Source organism: Bombina bombina, chromosome 3, assembly GCF_027579735.1.
Source record: "Bombina bombina isolate aBomBom1 chromosome 3, aBomBom1.pri, whole genome shotgun sequence".
NCBI classification, from domain to species: Eukaryota; Metazoa; Chordata; class Amphibia; order Anura; family Bombinatoridae; genus Bombina; species Bombina bombina.
In genome coordinates, this window is record NC_069501.1 from 1177829115 (window position 1) to 1177847528 (window position 18414).

Genomic DNA, 18414 nt, shown 5'->3' on the forward strand with positions numbered 1-18414 from the left:
TTTTCCTCCTATTATTTTTTTTTTAAACTAGGGAGGGCAATGTGACGCTGAGGAAACAGAAAGCACACAACCTTGTTTTTAAAGAAAACACATTACACAAGTATTTATTGCAAAGTGCATTTCAATGCAAGGACAAAAGAGAAGTTTCTAATAAGAAGTAAACTGAAACGTAAGGAGAAAGAGGACGCGCTGCCCGGGACAACAAGAGCGCAACGTACTCAACTGTTAACCGGCACGAGCATTTGTTCCTTAGAACAGCTGAGCGCGAACACAACTCGAGTTCACCCGGCGCGAGCTCGCTGATACTACGTAGAGGAAAATCTGAACTGTAGGTGACGACTTCCACGCACGCGCACACGTTAACCGGCAACTGGAAAAAGAATACAACACGAAGGCGGCACAGCCGGTTTTTTTACTCCTCCTTTGTTGTTTTTTATTCTCCATCAACGAACGTTAAACCCACAGCTCTTTTCCCACCCATCTTCCCTCCTCCCTCTCGGTGGCTGCCGGCAGAGGATGGCCTCGGCGCTGTACGCCTGTACCAAGTGTAACCAGCGGTACCCATTCGAGGAGCTTTCTCAGGGCCAGCAGTTGTGTAAGGTCCGTGTCGTAAAGAAGCAGGACAGGTCCCCAGCTCACAGCTAGGAGAGGGCTACGGCTTATGGGACCGGTGTTGTACTGTGGGGTAGGCCGCGGTAGTTGGGCCTGACAGAGGAGAGACACAGTGCTGGCGGAAGTCTCCTGTAATCCAGCTTCCATCTTGGTTGCTATAGTGTTTAGTAGCAGGTTATACCTATTGTTACGGCCCATGTGCTGATTAGAGGGCTCTCTATTAGTGTGACGAAGATATCAATACAGGTATAGATCTTGTATTGCAGAGTAATGTTTCCATAAACTTAATTTCCATTAGTTACCATTGCTAATTCTCCTCCTGCTACATGATGGGTAGAAGGGTTTTTTAAAAAACTTATCCACTAGTTCCTGTCCAGATACAAAAATAGAAAAACAATCTAAAGGATAGCCCTGTGAAGCAAGTAGGAGTTAAGATAAAATGTAGCAACACTAGTTGTGTCATGATTAAGAGCTGTCTTGCCACATTGTGACAAAATGACAGATTTGAGATCTGCTGGCAAAATAACTCCAGAGCAGTTTCTCGACTCCAGTTCTCAGGACCCTTAACAGTTAAGGGTCCTGAGGATTGGAGTTGAGAAACGCTGCTCTAGATAACTAAAATCACATATAGATACAAATTATTTTTTAATTATTAAATAGGTTTATTTGCAAATAAAATAAGTTTAAAGTAACCCTGTTATGAAAAATACCCCCGTATTTCTTTTTCTGTAGTAATGTATAGAGTCGACCCATCCGTCCATAATTGGCAGTTAATGTCACTGGCTTGTAAGCAATACATGTAAACCAAGATTTGTAACTTGTCCTGAGTCACTGTTTACTTGTATTGCTGTTACGTAATCGTGGCTCCCTTAAAGGAACAGTAAACACCAAAAATGTATTTGTTTAAAAAGATAGATGATGCCTTTACTACCCATTCCCCAGCTTTGCGCAAAAAACATGGTTATATTAACATACTTTATAACCTTTAAACCATGATCACATGCTTTTATGTTTGCTTTTCACATCAGGGGAAGCTAGTTCATGTCAGCTATATAGATAACATTGTACTGATGGCTGTGGATTCTAAAAACACAGCACTAATTATCTTAACTGCAAGTCAATAGATAGCCATGTGATTAGGGGGCTGTCAGAAGATGCTTAGAAACAAGGTAAAAAGAGGTAAAAAAGTGTATTAATGTAACCGTTTTCTGTGCAAAACTGGGGATTTCGTTAATAAAGGTATTTATCTTTTAAAACAATACAACATTTTGCGTTGACTGTCCCTTTAATATACTTTTTTACCTCTGATTACATTGTATCTATTTTTCTGCAGATGGCCTTATTTCAGTTCTTTTGACAGACTGGCATTGCAGGAAATTAGTGCTGACTCTAAAATAACTCCTGTTATCTATATGGCACACGTGAACAAACAGTACATGTTATTAGCTATTCACAGCCTGACAGTCAGATAAGAGGTGGACTGCAGTGTTTTAGAAATCGGCCTATGAGCCTACCTTAGTTTAGCCTTTAACAAAAAATACCAAGATAATAAAGAAGCATGAAAGTTTAATTTGGACTTTACTTTCCCTTTAATGAAGAAACCGTGCGTTAGGCTGCTGCTGGTAAAAACAACCTGCACAATATTGCACATGAGTGGAACAATTTAGGAAGCCCACACATAGAAAAAAGTGAGCATGGCTGAGCAGGTGATTGGGTTACAGTGAGAAACGGCACCAGGAAAAATATGTAGATCATTAGTGTATACTTGTAGTGTGTGTGCGCGCGTATATGTAACTTGTTCCAGTAAAAGTAGTTTGCATAGTTTTAGCAGTTTCTGATTTAGCTATATTGTTTAGGAGATTTAATTGGGTTGAATATCATTTCTCTAAGACAGTTTCTTCCTTAAATTATACATAAACTAGGTAAAGCCAGAACTATGTCTTTTTAAGGCTATTGTGCAGATATGATTATTTTTTTTCTTTCATAGGAGTGCCGGATTGCTCATCCAATTGTAAAGTGCACCTACTGTAGATCAGAGTTTCAACAAGAGAGGTAAGGGTTAGCATTAACCAGTAATCTGTTCAAATTCTATCATTTTTAATTCCTATTTGGTTGCTATTAATGTTTAGGCAGTTGTCTATTTAGTATATTAATTCACCTAAAAAATCAGTCTTTGGCATTTTGACTTTCATCTAAAATATTTTCTGCTAGTCATTGACCTGCCTGCAACTCTAGTTCAATAATAGCATCCTTACCCCCCCCCCCCCCCCCCCACACACACACACTTGTACTGTGCCTCAAAATGACCTTGTATTCCTGTTTAGGAGTCTTACAGCCTACCTGCCTGATATCCCTTACCTCTGCATTTGTTTAGGTACAAGACATTTGGGGTATGATGTTATAGGGCGGTATGAACAAGGCAAGTGAGCTGGTGTTCTCGGTTGCATCACTTATACTATTGATCAATGGAAGTGCACTCTCAGGTTGCTCATTGACTCAGTTTATTAGACTGAAGTGCTATTTGCACCTGCAATAATGCTTTGCTTTTTCCCTGTTAGTAATTAATTGTGCAATGCAGCCTCTCTTGTGTTGCAAAACTAATTTATGTAGACTTATCTAGAAGCACTGCATTAAACTTTACAACTCTGCAACACTTCTAGCTAGGGCTGGGCGATATGGGCAAAAATGAAAATCGCGATTTTCGACCCAAACGATTGTGATTTGTAATCGCGATTTTCTTATAAATGACTTAACACCTTAATTTTTCAATAAAAAAATTAACACTACAGATTCTTAACGTACATGTTTTTCACTGTATAATATACTCTGGGAGCATAAAAATACAAACTACAAAATAGTTAAAATAAAATTAGCTGCCTGTGCTGTCGTTACATAGTAGATACTAGCCAGTTCTTGGGTCTTCTAACACATTGTCATGTTTTCTTGGGCAGTCAGTCTAGCTGTGGTACAATTAACATATGAAGCAGTGTAAGCATGGAGAAACCTGAAAAGTGCTGACTTTACAGCAGTGTGATAAAGAAAAACATGTGGGTTTAGTATCCCTTTAAGTAAGAAAAAAAAGGCACTTTAAAGTTTTTGTACACTACTCACTTTATTGCTCACAACTTTGAGCGCATTTCCCACTGTCACACCATTCCCAGATGAAGGCCTGTTGTTCCCACACACTCTGCAATAATGGCCGTTTTGTGGGCATTCTCAAGTCTGCCTACGGCCGCACACTGGTCTGCCTACGGCCGCACACTGGTCTGCCTACGGCCGCACACTGGTCTGCCTCTCATCCTTCCTCTCTGCCTCTGTTTTCTTGATGAACAGAGAATTATTTTTTTTATTTTTTTTAATTGCAAATGCAATTATCGTGCACCCCTACTTCTAGCATATATCTATCATTTCTATTTATTTAAAATATATATGTATAATTAAAAAAAAAAAAAAAATTCTTCTGCACTGATTGTAAGAGATTTTTTTTAATTAACATAGTCCTTTCTATTTAGTCTGTAGCACTATCCAAATATCCTCAAACAACTTAAATATATTTTCTTTTTTAATGTACAAATATCCTGAGAATTCTTTTTTTTTTTTTTTTCCCTGTAGCAAAACCAACACTATATGCAAGAAATGTGCGCAAAATGTTAAGCAGTTTGGGACGGTAAGTTAACTATATAGTTAGAATATCTAATAAAATATTTCAGTCATGTAACTGACCACCGGATTGCTTTACTGAGTTTCTAACATATAAGGGTTGTGTGAAACAAACTAGTGTAAACTACCAGTTCAGTAAGGTAATCGTTAAAGGTATTAATTTTTATATTTACGATTATTACATTTCCAGATTTTATAAGCTGCCCTATCTGTTTAGAGATGTGTTTTTATTAAATATTCCATGCACCTTTAACTGTTCTATTTGGGTTGGATTTAATATTTAAAAAAAAAAACACCTGTTAAGCAATTGCTGCACAGACGGGCAAAAATAAAAAATAGTTTTAAAGTGACTGTATATAGCATCATTTGACTATTTTTGTGACTTCTTTTTTTTTTTCTTTTTAAATGTTTGTACCCATGTGTCTACTTTCCAGAGGTAAAACAGTTCATAAATCCATAGTTTTATTATATTATGTGAAGTTAACATCCAACACTTATTTTATATAAATGTATTTAATGCCCATATATAGTGATGGCAGAAACTCTGTTTATAATACAGAAATAGAGTTATGCGCTGGAGCTACACTGCTAAAGCAGTGGAAAACACAAATCCCAAATGTGTATAGAATGCAGTTACAATAAATTATCAAAAAATGGTAGTTACTCGCAAGCTCTGTATATTCCAAGAAAAGGATTTGTGACGAGGTCACAATTTAAGGCTAGAGGAAAGGAGATTTAATCTCCAGCAACGTAAATATTTTTTCACTGTAAGAGCAATCAAATTGTATAACTCATTAACAAAGGAGGTAGTAAATGCCAAAACCTTAGGTACATTTAAAAATTGTTTAGATACACTTCTGGCTAGAAACATAATTCAGGGATCTGAATGCTTGTGTTAAATGGGTCACCTTTTCTTTAATGGGATTAAATTATGGGCTCTCAAACTTTCATTCTGCCGATTTTGACTTTGTTCCTTTTAAATTAAAATCCTATTAAACATTGTATGTTTTTGTACATTTTCCAGCCCAAACCATGTCAGTATTGTAACATCATAGCTGCATTCATTGGCACAAAATGTCAACGTTGCACCAACTCAGAGAAAAAATATGGACCTCCTCAAACGTGTGAGCAATGCAAGCAACAGTGTGCTTTTGATCGCAAAGAAGAGGGAAGGAGAAAGGTATAAATCTAGAAATTACCGGGCACTTCTGGCTTTAAATAATGATTATTTAAGTAAACCTAGTTTATTTGATTTCAATTAAGTAATAGTAATGTTACATGAAGCTCAATTTATTTTTATGGTCAAAATTTCCTGCACAACAGGTAGTAAAATAAATATATTTTTTCTTTAAGCTATCTAATCATAATAATTATGGATGAATTTTTTATTTTGAATAGAAAAATGTTTGCAATATACTTCCATTAGACTAAAAATGCTTCTATTACAATTATTCCTGCACCAGCATTCTAACGCCACTCAAAGCCAGTGGTGACTTGTCTTCACTGATGAAGTACACTCTGACTAGGTGGTGTTTAAATGTTGGTGCATGGGAACACTTAGCACATGTGCCAATGCAGCTGAAAAAAGAAGAATTTTGCTTATATAACATATATAATTTTATGTGACGTCAATAACATTTGTACAGCAGACTAGTTTACATATAAACTGTCACAATAATATATCGGCCTTTAACCAGTCTTTCTTTGTCCAAAAGGTTGATGGAAAGTTGTTATGCTGGCTTTGCACACTATCTTATAAAAGGGTTCTTCAGAAGACTAAAGAGCAGCGGAAGAGTTTGGGTTCCTCTCATTCTAATTCTTCGTCATCCTCCCTCACTGAGAAAGACCAGCATAATTCCAAACATCACCATCATCACCACCATCACCACCACCACAGACACGGCAGCAGCCACCACAAGTAAATCTATATATAAATGTGTGCATAAATAGCTTCTTAAAATATGCTTGGCTTCCGTTTTGAAAAGGTACAAAAGTATGAAGAATGTTTCCCTCACTTGTTTTTAGGGGCTCAGGATAATCAATATGCTTAGCTTTGTCTGTAGAAAATTCATGATTGTAAGGGATCTACAATCAAAATATAAACTTATACATTTTCTTTTTCAGCATGAAATTCATTAGCCAATCTTGTACTGAATTTAAGACTCTGCAATAAGGGATCACGCTTGAAGTGAATGTCAAGTTTAATGAATTCAGTGCCTGGTTTTGAAAAACAGGGGCACTTTCATTCATCAAACTTTACATTTCACTTGTTTTGTTTAAATACTTACCTTTTAATCGTGAAAGCCGCTCCAGCGCTTCCCTCCCCGGTCGCAAGCCTCTTTATATGTCAAAAATGAGGAATCCGGCTTCCTTCAATCAGTTGCCTCAGGCAATGATTCCCCTGGGCGGGGGAGCCGTGATTGGAGGATGCCGTTTTGGTCATTGCTGACGTATGAAGTGACTAGTGGCAGGAGGGGGAATCGCTGGAGAGGCTTTCAAGATTAAAAGGTAAGTTATTTTAACAAAACGAGTGGAATGGAAGTGCCCCTGTTTTTTAATAGGGTTTTTAAAAACTGGGCACCGATTCATCAAACTTGACATTCACTTTAACCCTTTCATGACCGGGTTAAAACGTCTACATTGGAATAGGGTTTCAATGTAGACAAATTGAAATCACACAATCGTGCAAAAGATCGCGATATTTCAATTATGGGAGCTATCAACATGTCCTTTTTTTAAACTGTTTAATCCCCAGTTTAGTGGATTTTTTTTATATTTGATAGCTTAACATTTTTAGTGTGTATAGATAATTGTGCAACAAAAATAACCAAACCCTTCCTTTTTTGTGTGTTTGCTACAGAATCAGCAGTTTAAGTCCAGAACCAGAGCAGGGAATATGGAAACAAAGGTAAGAATTCTTACTCTATATCAACTGTAACCAGTTTACAAAACATGCTGTTCTTATGTATATATGTTTTAGGCGTTAACTACATAAACCAATCGTTTTAGATTTTAAATAAAAACATTAGTTTTTAGTATTTTAACTTTTTTATTTTCAGTCATAAATCGACTACAACAATTCAGAATGAAACTCCAAAGAAAAAACCCAAATTGGAAACTAAGCCATCTAATGGAGACAGGTATTTGGTGCAGCTTTTACATGATTATTCCCATCCTGTTCCTTCCCCATTTCCTCATTAATAAGATCATATTAGTCCATAGTGCTGGTGATGTTTATTTCTATTTAGGATCTAAGCTTTCTCCTGCACACACAACAAATATTAAAGGCAATTTTTCTTTGTTTTCTTGTTATTCTTTGGTGAAAAGCAGGAAGGTTAGGTTATGAGTGTGTGCATGTGTTTGCAGCACTACATGGCAACAGTCTTATACATTAGCAAACACTAGATTGCAGCACTTTCCTGTCATGTAGTGCCTCAGCCATATGTGCATGCTACCTATCTACGTATCTCTTCAACAAAGAAAAACATAAGAACAAAGCGGACTTGATAATAGAAGTAAATTAGAAACTTTTAATAAAAAAAAATAATATATGTATATGTGTGTGTGTATGTGTATATATATATATATATATATATATATATATATATATATATATATATATATATATATATATATATATATATATATATATATATATATATATAATTTATCAGAATGAGACAATTTTTGGGTTTCATGTCCCTTTAACAATACCTAGCACTATAATGGAACCAAATTTCTCAAATATTTCATCCAAGTGGCTTATGAAACTTGATAGTATTTTAAAATCTTGTTTGCAATACATTGTGAATTTGCTCCTTATTGTAAAAAGTCTTTGCACAATAAAGAGTATTGCAGCTCTTTAGGGTAGTGAAGCCGCTTTGCTGATTAGTAGACACACTTAAGTACATTAAAGCAATTTTTGTCCTTCAAGTGAAAGTTAATCCTAGCATTTCACAAACGCTAGGATTAACCATTGAAACAAAGGGGGCTGTCATTCATGAAGTATAAGATACTTCATGTAGAAAGCTCCTTTTATTTGTTTCAATCGGTCGGAGATTTGAGCTGCTAACAAAGCCCACGGCTAAAAAAAATCTTTTTGCTAAGAGGTGACTTTTTCACCTTAGCCAATAGCAGTGCGGTAAATCTGGCTTGGCGCCCATGGGAGACGGATTTACCGCATTATTGACTAAGAGGTAAAAACGTCACCTCTTAGGATTTTTTTTTTTTTGCCGTGGCATTTATTAGCAGCTCAAATCGCCGATCAGTTGAAACAAAGGGGCTTTCTACATGATATATTTTATACTTCATGAATGAAAGTCCCCTTTATTTGTTTTAAATGTCAATCCTAGCGTTTGTGAAGCGCTAGGATTAACTTTCACTTTAAAGTAACACTGAAACCCACATTTTTTTTCTTTCGTGATTCAGATAGAGCATGCCATTTTAAGCAACTTTCTAATTTACTGCTATTTTTTTTTTCCTTAGTTCTCTTGTCTTGCTATCTTTATTTGAAAAATGCATCTAAGTTTTTTTTGGGGGTTTTTTTTTGTCAGGACACTGGACAGCACTTGTTTATTGGTGGTTGAATTTATCAACCAATCAGTAAGAACCCAGGTTGTTCACCAAAAATGGGCTGTCATCTAAACTTACATTCTTGCTTTTCAAATTAAAGATAACAAGAGTGAAGAAAAATTGATAATAGGAGTAATTTAGAAAGTTGCTTAAAATTGCATGCTCTATCTGAATCACAAAAGAAAAAAAATTGGGTATTTCAGTATTTTTATTTTTTTCTAATTTCAAAGAAATGCCTCATGAAACTTTAAATGAATGCTTAAAGGGACATGAAACCCACATTTTTTTTTCATGATTTAGAAAGAGAATGCAATTTTAAACATCTTTTTAATTTACTTCTATTATCTAATTTGTTTTATTCTCTTGATATTCTTTGCTGAAAAGCATATCTAGATATGCTCAGTAGATGCTGATTGGTTGCTGCACATAGAAGCCTCATGTGATTGGCTCACCCATGTGCATTGCTTTTTCTTCAAATAAGGATATCTAAAAAATGAAGCAAAATAAATAATATAAGTAAATTGTAATGTTGGTTTAAATTTGTATGTTCTATCTTGAATCATGAAAGAAATATTTTGGGTTTAGTGGCCCTTTAAAGTGACAACTTTGAAAACCTTTACAGTATAGTTTTTAATTTATTTCTCAAATTTTCATCAGTTTCATTGTTATAATATAAAAGCACTAAGCAGTGGCTTATATTTAATTGAATTCATTGCAATATGTATTCTAATTTTAAACAAATTTTTACTAGGAGGCTGGGTTCTCTATGGGAAGGCATATTTAGCTTGATGGCATAAAACTTCTAGAGTATCATGAGTTGTTTGTTATTGTCAGATTTGCCCATGCTTTGAAAAGGCAGAATGCAAACTAAATTGCCAACTTGTCAGCTCTTATTTCCCTAAGGGCAGTTGCTACACCTGAGCCTTTTGTAAGAAGTATGCTGTTTGTTTTTAATGTAATAGGAACACATAGTAAACATATTTGTTTTTGTTTTCTCTGCAGTAGCTCAATTAATCAGTCAACAGACAGCGGTGGTACAGACAATTTTGTCCTTATAAGTCAGCTGAAAGAAGAGGTGATGGCTCTTAAACGCCTTTTTGCAACAGAGAGATCAAACAATATTAGAGAAAGATAAAAAGGTACTTTTTTTTTTATTTTTTTAATTATGTTTACATGTGATGTCAAACGATATAGTAAAATCACTGTTGATGGATATTAATCCATAATTAAAAAGGAAGAACGCAACCATTGACACTTCTCCATAAAATGTTCCCCTTTTTCTCAGTGCAAGTTCTTCTACTGGATAAGTGATATATTTTAGAAACTATAATGTGACTTGGGAAATATTTGGAGAAAAATAATTGGGAAAAGGAAAAACAGTTTTCCCCCCTATGTTAAGCAAAGTAGTGCCAAGGGAATGTATCCTATATCTTTAAAGGGGCAGTCAACACCTTTAGTCATAAGTTTCATTTAGTTGTTTAAATATTGACAAAATAAGTGTAAAGTTTTAGTGTCTATAAAACAGGAGCTGCCATGTTGTAACTTAGGTTACCTTCTCTGTTGTGGCAAATTAGGGACAGTTATTAATAGGTCACTAGACTGCAGCCAAAATAATTCTGCGATATACTTTATCGTTTTATAGTGCCTTCTCAAAGTGTTTATTTTTCCCTTTTAAAGTCTTACCTTTAGATTAAGCTTCAAATAGCCTCCTGCACCCCTATCTCTATCATGCAGCAGGAACAGTAAAAAAGTGAGTTATTTTAAATTGAATATTGTTTGGCCACTTTGAAATGTCTGCCAAGCTCCACCCACTTATGACATCACAATCTGGGCTGCATCTAGGCACTCTGCTGAATAGTATTGACACTATTAAATCCAACTAGTGAGCCTTTTGTGATTGGATGCTATATGTAGCCCATATCATGTCATTCGCGGGCGGAGCTTGGCAGCCATTTCAAAGTGACCAAAAATAATAATTATTTTAAAATATCTTTTTTACTGTTCCTGCTGCATGATATAGAAAGGGGGTGCTGGAGGCCATTTGCTGTTTAAAGGGACGTAAAACAAGTCAGGATAGAGACAAAATATAATATGTACTTTAATTAATTTACCTGAAAATGTATACTGCAGTGATACGGAGGGGTGGATCTGACTTCTCTAGACAGTATGGCTCTGTAAGCAAGTTTGCTTATTTTTGAAAAGTTTTAAAATACTTGCCAAAAATTTTTAAACCATTTTTTTGTATTATGCAAACTATTTTTACTTAATTAGCCCTTATATACATAAGATACTTCATGTAGAAAAGCACTTTTATTTGTTTTCAACCGATCGCTGTTTTTAGCTGCTACAGCAGCCCCACGGCTAAAAAAATGAATGAAAGTCCCCTTTATTTGTTTTAATAGTCAATCCTAGCGTTTATAAAGCGCTAGGATTGACTTTCACTTTAATCTAAGGTAAGGCTTTTTAGATGACTAATGTGTAGACTGTCCCCTTTAAATACATAAAGGGTGGGAAATATTTTCCATCTGATAGAACACTATTCAAACATGAAAAATGGATATATTAAAGCATTTTTTTTTTTTTTTTATTAGTTGACATGAAGTGCATATCTGTTTCCAAATTGGCCATATTGACTGATCTCAATTCCTTCTAACAGTGCTTCCCCCCCCCCCTTTTTTTTTTCCCCCTTCAAACTCTGAACTTGTATGTGCTTGGAGGCAGGTTGCTGCTTTCAAGTTGTTTTAGGCTATTGTGCGGGGCTAACTGGCAGATTTGCACATATTCGTTGATAGAACACTAGTGCTGGACTGCATAATAATTATACATTTCACTTTTCCATTAGACAGACTTATTTAAATTAAGTGATCTAGTCCAGGGTTCTTTAAAGTGCAAGTAAATCCTAGAGTTTTACAAAAGCTAGGATATACTATTACACAAATAAAGGGCACTTTCATTCATGAAGTATAAGATACTTCATGTAGAATGCTCCTTTATTTGATTCAATCAATCCACCGTTTTTTAGCTGCTTCGGCAGCCCACGGCTAAAAAATGTTTTGGCTAAGAGGTGACATTTTCACCTCTTAGCCAATAGCCGTGCGGTAAATCCGGCTTGACGCCCATGGGAGCCGGATTTACCGCACGGCTATTGGCTAAGAGGTGAAAATGTCACCTCTTAGCCAAAAATTGTTTTTAGCCGTGCTCTGCTGTAGGAGCTAAGAGCGGCGATCGATTGAATCAAATAAAGGAGCTTTCTACATGAAGTATCTTATACTTCATGAATGAAAGTGCCCTTTATTTGTTTCAAATAGTAAATCCTAGCGTTTGTATAACGCTAGGATTTACTTTCACTTTAAACCACAGTATGGGACACATGTTTACTAGGTCACGATTTGTGTGTGTTAGTGTATGTTTTATGAGTGTTGTATCTGTGGTGTTAGCTTTTACAACACTTTCAAGTATGGGTACAATCCAGAATAAAGTATGCATATATTTTAGTTCCTTTGCCACAAATTGCAGCTATCCTGTTGTATAATACTTAAGAATTTTTGAGATCAAGTTATGTGGTATCATGGGGGATGTTTGAACCCTGAATTAGTAGAATGGTCAATGTTGTGTTTTGTTTTTTTGTTTTTTTTGTTTTTAAATTCATTTTCCTCAATCTCTGCTTATGTCAGCTAACAGAGTTGAAGGCAGACTTTCAGTATCAAGAATCAAATTTAAGGACAAAGATGAATGGAAATGGACAAAGCACATAAAGATATGGTTGAGCAATTGCAGGTAAGATCAACGATTTACACAAAGAGTTTTAAAAACATCTTATAAAGGTTACACTTTAAAATGATCAGTGCATATTTGTGTACTGCTTATCCCTGGTAACAAATCTAACCACTTTTAACTCCCTTAATGACCAATGGGTGGAACAATTCAGTCATGGAGCAAACTGAAGCTGTGTCCTTAAAGGGACACTGAACCCAATTTTTTCTTTTGTGATTCAGATAGAGCATGCAATTTTAAGCAACTTTCTAACTTACTCCTATTATCAATTTTTTCTCGTTCCTCTTGCTATCTTTATTTGAAAAGAAAATTCATAACCCTGGACAGCACATGTTTTTTGGTGGATGAATGTATCCACCAATCAGCAAGAACCCTGGTTGTCCACCAAAAATGGGCCGGCATCTAAACTTACATTCCTTGCTTTTTCAAATAAAGATACCAAGAGAATGAACATTTGCTTATAGGCGTAAATTAGAAAGTTGCTTAAAATTGCATGCTCTATATGAATCACAAAAGAAAAAAATTGGGTTCAGTGTCCCTTTGAAGTGGTTAAAATCTAAGTTTTGTGAAACAAAATGATGGCATAGCATGCTTAGTGCTCTTGGGAACATTTTTACTTATACATTTTTTATTTTAGTTCTTGCTTTTCTTGTCAGGCCCACCCTAGAATATTTAATGTTATAGGCTTTATCTTCAAGTGATCCAAGACATAGTAAGTGAAGTGTGCAAATACTTGCATTTAAAAGGTTGTGCACTTTTTATGTAGTAGAAAAGTTTGTTCAAAAAATTAATTCTCATGTATTAAAAAATGTAATTTTAAATGGACAGTCTACTCCAAAACAAACTTTCATGATTCAGATAGGGCATGTATTTTTAAACAATTTTTCCAATTTACTTCTATCACTAATTTTGCTTAGTTCTCTTGGTATTAATTGAAAGCGTAAAACCTAGGAGGTTCGTATGCTAATTTTTAAGCCCTTGAAGGCTGCCTCCTCTCTGGGCATTTTGACAGTTTTTCACCACTAGTGGATGTTAGTTCATGTGTTTCAAATAGATAACACTGTGTTCATGCACGTGGAGTTCCTAGGAGCCAGCACTTATTGGCCTAAAATGCAAGTCAGTCAAAAGAACTGAAATAAGGTATTAGATAAAAGATTATCAGAGGTAAAAAGTGTATTAATATAACTGATTATGCAAAGCTAGGGAATAGGTAAAGGGATTATCTATCTTTTAAAACAGTAACTTTTCTGGTGTAGACTGTCCCTTTTTTTTTTTTTTTTTTTTTTTTTTTTTTTTTAAGTTTAGGAAACCATAAAAAAAAAAAAAAATTGTTTTCAATCTGTTAGAGAAGTGCACTGTGTAAAACAATCTTGTCTAGCAGAAGTGGAAATATAAAAAAAAAAAAAAATTAAACCATGTCTAGCAATGTGGATTAGATTGGCATGTCCTGTACTTACAAAGCGTAATAGCTATAATTGGGGAAAAAAAAAGTTAAATAGTGGATCACTTTGCAGTTTTTTGTTGTGTGTGTGTTTTTTTTTTTTTTTTTTTTTTTTTTTTTTTTTTAAATATATTAACTAGTATTTAATGAAACGGCACATAATATGCTTCTGTATAATATAGAACACTTAAGTTATTGAACTACATTAGAGATGCTTCTTTACTTGTGCACACCCACATGTAAGGTAGGATATATTTCAGTTTGTTTTTGAATAATTTAGCTTTTTTCATTCTTTCAGGGCAAGAATCGAGAGTTACTGAAGCAAGTTGCAGCCTTATCAAAGGGTAAAAAGTTTGATTAAGAGTGGAAGTATACTTACATCTCCTTGATGATTTTTATATGCCTATATGTACCGTAATTCTGTGAAGCCCTTAAAAATATCCAGTAAGGAGGAAAAATCTGCAATACTCTTAATAAAAAAACACAAACAAAAAAATAGTAAAAATACATACATAATCACTTTTTTTTTTTTTTTTTTAAATTATTTATCGGGTTTTTTTGCGGGTTTTTTTTTTTTTTTTTTTTTTTTTTTGTCTTTCATCTTCGGCTGGCTTGAAGACACTTCTGTTTGGTTTCTGCAAGGGTATTAAAAGGACATCATACAATAATGCTTATTTTTGTCAAACTCAAAAGGCAATAAATCAGTAAACAGGAAATCCAGACCAGCAACGGGGGTTGCTTTTAATAATGCTCACATTTAAAGGATCCGCTTCAATAAACCTTTCCCCCTTTTTAGTGAAATAGGAAATTCTGACTTTCTAGAATATAATTGGATCATGGTGCTTAACCTCTTTTTGGTGCTGCTGTACCCAACTGCATTTGTAAACAAATATTTTGCAGGCCCCACATTGGTTAAAAATCTATTCTATAAACATTAAGTAAATATTTTCACTGTACAGAGTGATAATCCTCATGTTTATATTGTACAGTATCTGCGGGGGGGAATAAAAGCTCTTTTTTAAGCTGTTGTACATTTTTTTAATTTTTTTTTTTTTCACGCAAGTGCCTTTGATGTAACATTCATTTTATAGGAAGACTGTGGGAAAAGATTGTAGATACAATTTTCTATGTATTAAAACCATGTTTAATTGTTTTGTACATACAAAAAGTATTGAATATAGGTAAAATATAATCAGAGCTGCTATTCTTATCATGAAACTAATTAAGGTTAACAATAGTGTCAGTCAACCTGGGCTTAAGTAAAAAAAAAAAGTAATTACTAAATTTTACTGGGGGGAAATAGATATATAGATAGAGATTTTTTTGGCCACCCCTTCTATTTGGCCTATTTCAGCTCAGGCCTGTTTATTCTTTCTTTCCCGTATTATCATGAACACAGATTACAGCTCATAGGCTGACTTGTTACACATATATATATATATTATATATATATATATATATATATATATATATATATATATATATATATATATATATATATATATATATATATATCACAGGCTTAATTTGAAGGTAAGTTACATTTTCTAACGTTTAACTTTATTAAATCCATAACATTTTAAATTAAACCTTAACATTCAGGGTGGTACCCCTTACTACTCTGGGTTTGCAAATTCTTTATTTTAAATAGTTTTCTTACGCTGGATTTTTGTAAATCATTGTCTAAGTAAAATTGACTTTAATGGTTTTAAATCAGTGTAGGGGAACCTGTTTTGTTGTGCTAATGAGACAAACTATTGAAGTAGTAGGAAATGCATGATTTTGTCCAACTGGTAATGCAGTGTACATGCTAATTAGTTGATCAATGATCTTCCACAGCTTTATCGGCTGACAAACATTCTTCCAGAAATCCTGTTTTCATAAAAAAAATCATTTTGCAGTGCTTTGTACATACTTTACACAATGCAGATATTTTAGATCAGAAAGCAAAGTCCTGTGTACCTCTTTCCGCTCCCACTTTGTAGCATATCTAATACACAGTACATATTTTTTTTTTTTTTTTTTTTTTTTTTAATCTCTTACCGGTCCCATTTAGCTAGATGCATTTTTTTAACTATTACCTACCGTCCTTGTGCATTTGTTTGCTTATTCTACAAACAAATTCCAAATGTGGCTGCAGGCAGTGGCCTTTTGGCTATTTTCAAACACTGGATTTATTCAGCCCCCTAAATAGCCAATTTGCCATGCCTATGGCTGTATTGTGCTTTTGTTTGTGAAATGAATAAAAATGCACTGCCTATTACCTACAAACCTGTTTATAATAATAATGAATACTGTTCAATGCATAATGAAAAGAATCACTATAAAACATTGGGTTTGAACTCTATTCCATCAATGGTTCACTACAGATTCTCATTTCCTTTACAACTTGATATTTATATAGTATTTTAAAAAATAGCTTTCTTTTTAATACTTTTATATTCTTTATTGTTGTAATAAATAGTGCAGAATCCCCCCCCTCGTCCTAGCTTTTAAAATGCAAATTGTTTAGCACCGTTGGCTATGCAGGTATAATCTAGGTAAGTATAAATTTAGGTTTGCTGATTTTAAGTTCAAAGTAAAAAAATAAATAAAATGGAAGTTTATCTATGAATTCTCTCCAGCTATGGTTAAACACTTGATCAAAAGGAATTGGTCACAGTAAATTTAAATTAGCTTCTGTGTTAACGTAGGACTAGTGAATAAGCATTGTTCTGTTGGATGGCCTTTTCTTGGTAAGTATGCTAGTTATATATTTAACTAATATGCGTGATTTCCTTACTAGAAAGACAAGTGGATGTTTACAGCCCCTGGGTATAAGTACTATTATACATCCAATAGGTCTCATGGAGAACATAGCATACACTCTAAACACAACTGCTTGTGTAAGATTATGCAACCTCACTTTACTTAAGCAAGCAATTCTGTAAACTTTGATGCTTAATACGTTTTGTACCTAGCTTCTACATAAGCAAGGGACTCCATAGAAATAAAGTGCAAAATCAAGGATATACTTTATAATTTGAACCACTTGTATCTATTATTTGATGCTGACAAATGTATTAGCTAGGGATATTTTTGAAATCTATAATGTTACCACGTGATGAGGATAAATATTGCACGTTGGGGGTAAATGTTTGTGATAATCATGAAATTTTTTCAAGATGTTGCATGTATAATTTTAAAGCTTTTGACCTATAATTAAGTCAGTTTTAACTGTATAATCCTAAAGCATGCATCTTTAATGTCACTCAAAAGCTTTAAGTATTTTTTTCTTCTCCAAGCCAGTATCAACAAATGTGTCACACACACACACACACACACACACATGCAACGGCCATGTTAGATGTTTTCATATTGAGCTTTTAATTTATTTTTTTCCCTGTGGCCATTCTTCAGGACTGTAATGTACTTAAATTGAAATGCTTAAGTACATTAGTGTGTAAGTTTTATTGAAAGCCTAAATTATTTTATTTTTTTAATATGCTGAAGAAAATTATTCTGAGCCTTTGTGTTTTTAGGGGCTTCACAGTATTAAGACCAGAAAAGAGGTTTTATCTATTACATACCCTGTTTTTTTTTGTTTTACATATTTTATTATTTTAAAATATATTGGAATTATATTCATGGTCTTGGTCTGTAGTGAACTGAAATATCGAATGGATTTTTCTTTTAAATGTGGATTGGAAACTGTGTAATGTATTGTGCTTTTTTTTAGACTGTATTCAGCTGTTAAGTAACATTTTTGACTAGTTTTGTGCATTTAAAATTGTGAATATGCACTGTCCTAACTACATAATGTATATTTGTTGAAATATGCAGTCTAAAAATTCAGTAAGCTGTATACGCTATTGAATACTGTACTTGCACATCTTACTGTTGGCATTTTGTATATAATTTTGTTTTCTAAATCCAAAATTTCACAATAAAAATGTTTAAAATTTGCTGCTAATTTTATTCAGTGACAAATTGTTGAGCCATTTTATCAATCACTATTATATGTAATGTTCTAAAAGATGTATAAGGTGTCTATTTTCATATCTACCTTTTTACCTGTTTTTGCTATGACCCATATCATACTAAATTAAATATATAAGTATATAATCATGGGTATTTAAAAAAGAAAGTTATTTTGACAAAAAATGCTAGGCATTCTTGAAAATTACAAAATGTTTGAGGCAGTGTTAATTGCCCTATAACCAAGAGTGTGTGATGTCGGACCCTAAAATCCCAAGGCCTATGTTTAAGGCTAGGCTTGACAAACCCAGCCTAAAGGATCCACTGGTGCCTTTTTTAAAATGAGTCTATTGCTCTCTGGTATAGAGTTTTGCAAAACAGCCACACCTAAAAATTAG

General features: G+C 34.0%; 1 protein-coding gene across 1 annotated transcript; it reads left to right on the forward strand.

Moving 5' to 3' along the window:
• Positions 1–25: 25 nt before the first annotated feature.
• FAM76B (family with sequence similarity 76 member B) lies at positions 26–15081 on the forward strand. The gene is given in 13 exon segments (XM_053708600.1): positions 26–600; positions 2600–2664; positions 4225–4279; positions 5297–5452; positions 5988–6190; positions 7133–7180; positions 7332–7412; positions 9847–9940; positions 9942–9983; positions 12519–12578; positions 12580–12621; positions 14358–14417; positions 14419–15081. Coding segments are annotated over 13 exon segments (1020 nt in total). The 5' UTR covers positions 26–516; the 3' UTR covers positions 14449–15081.
• The last annotated feature ends 3333 nt before the right edge of the window (positions 15082–18414 follow it).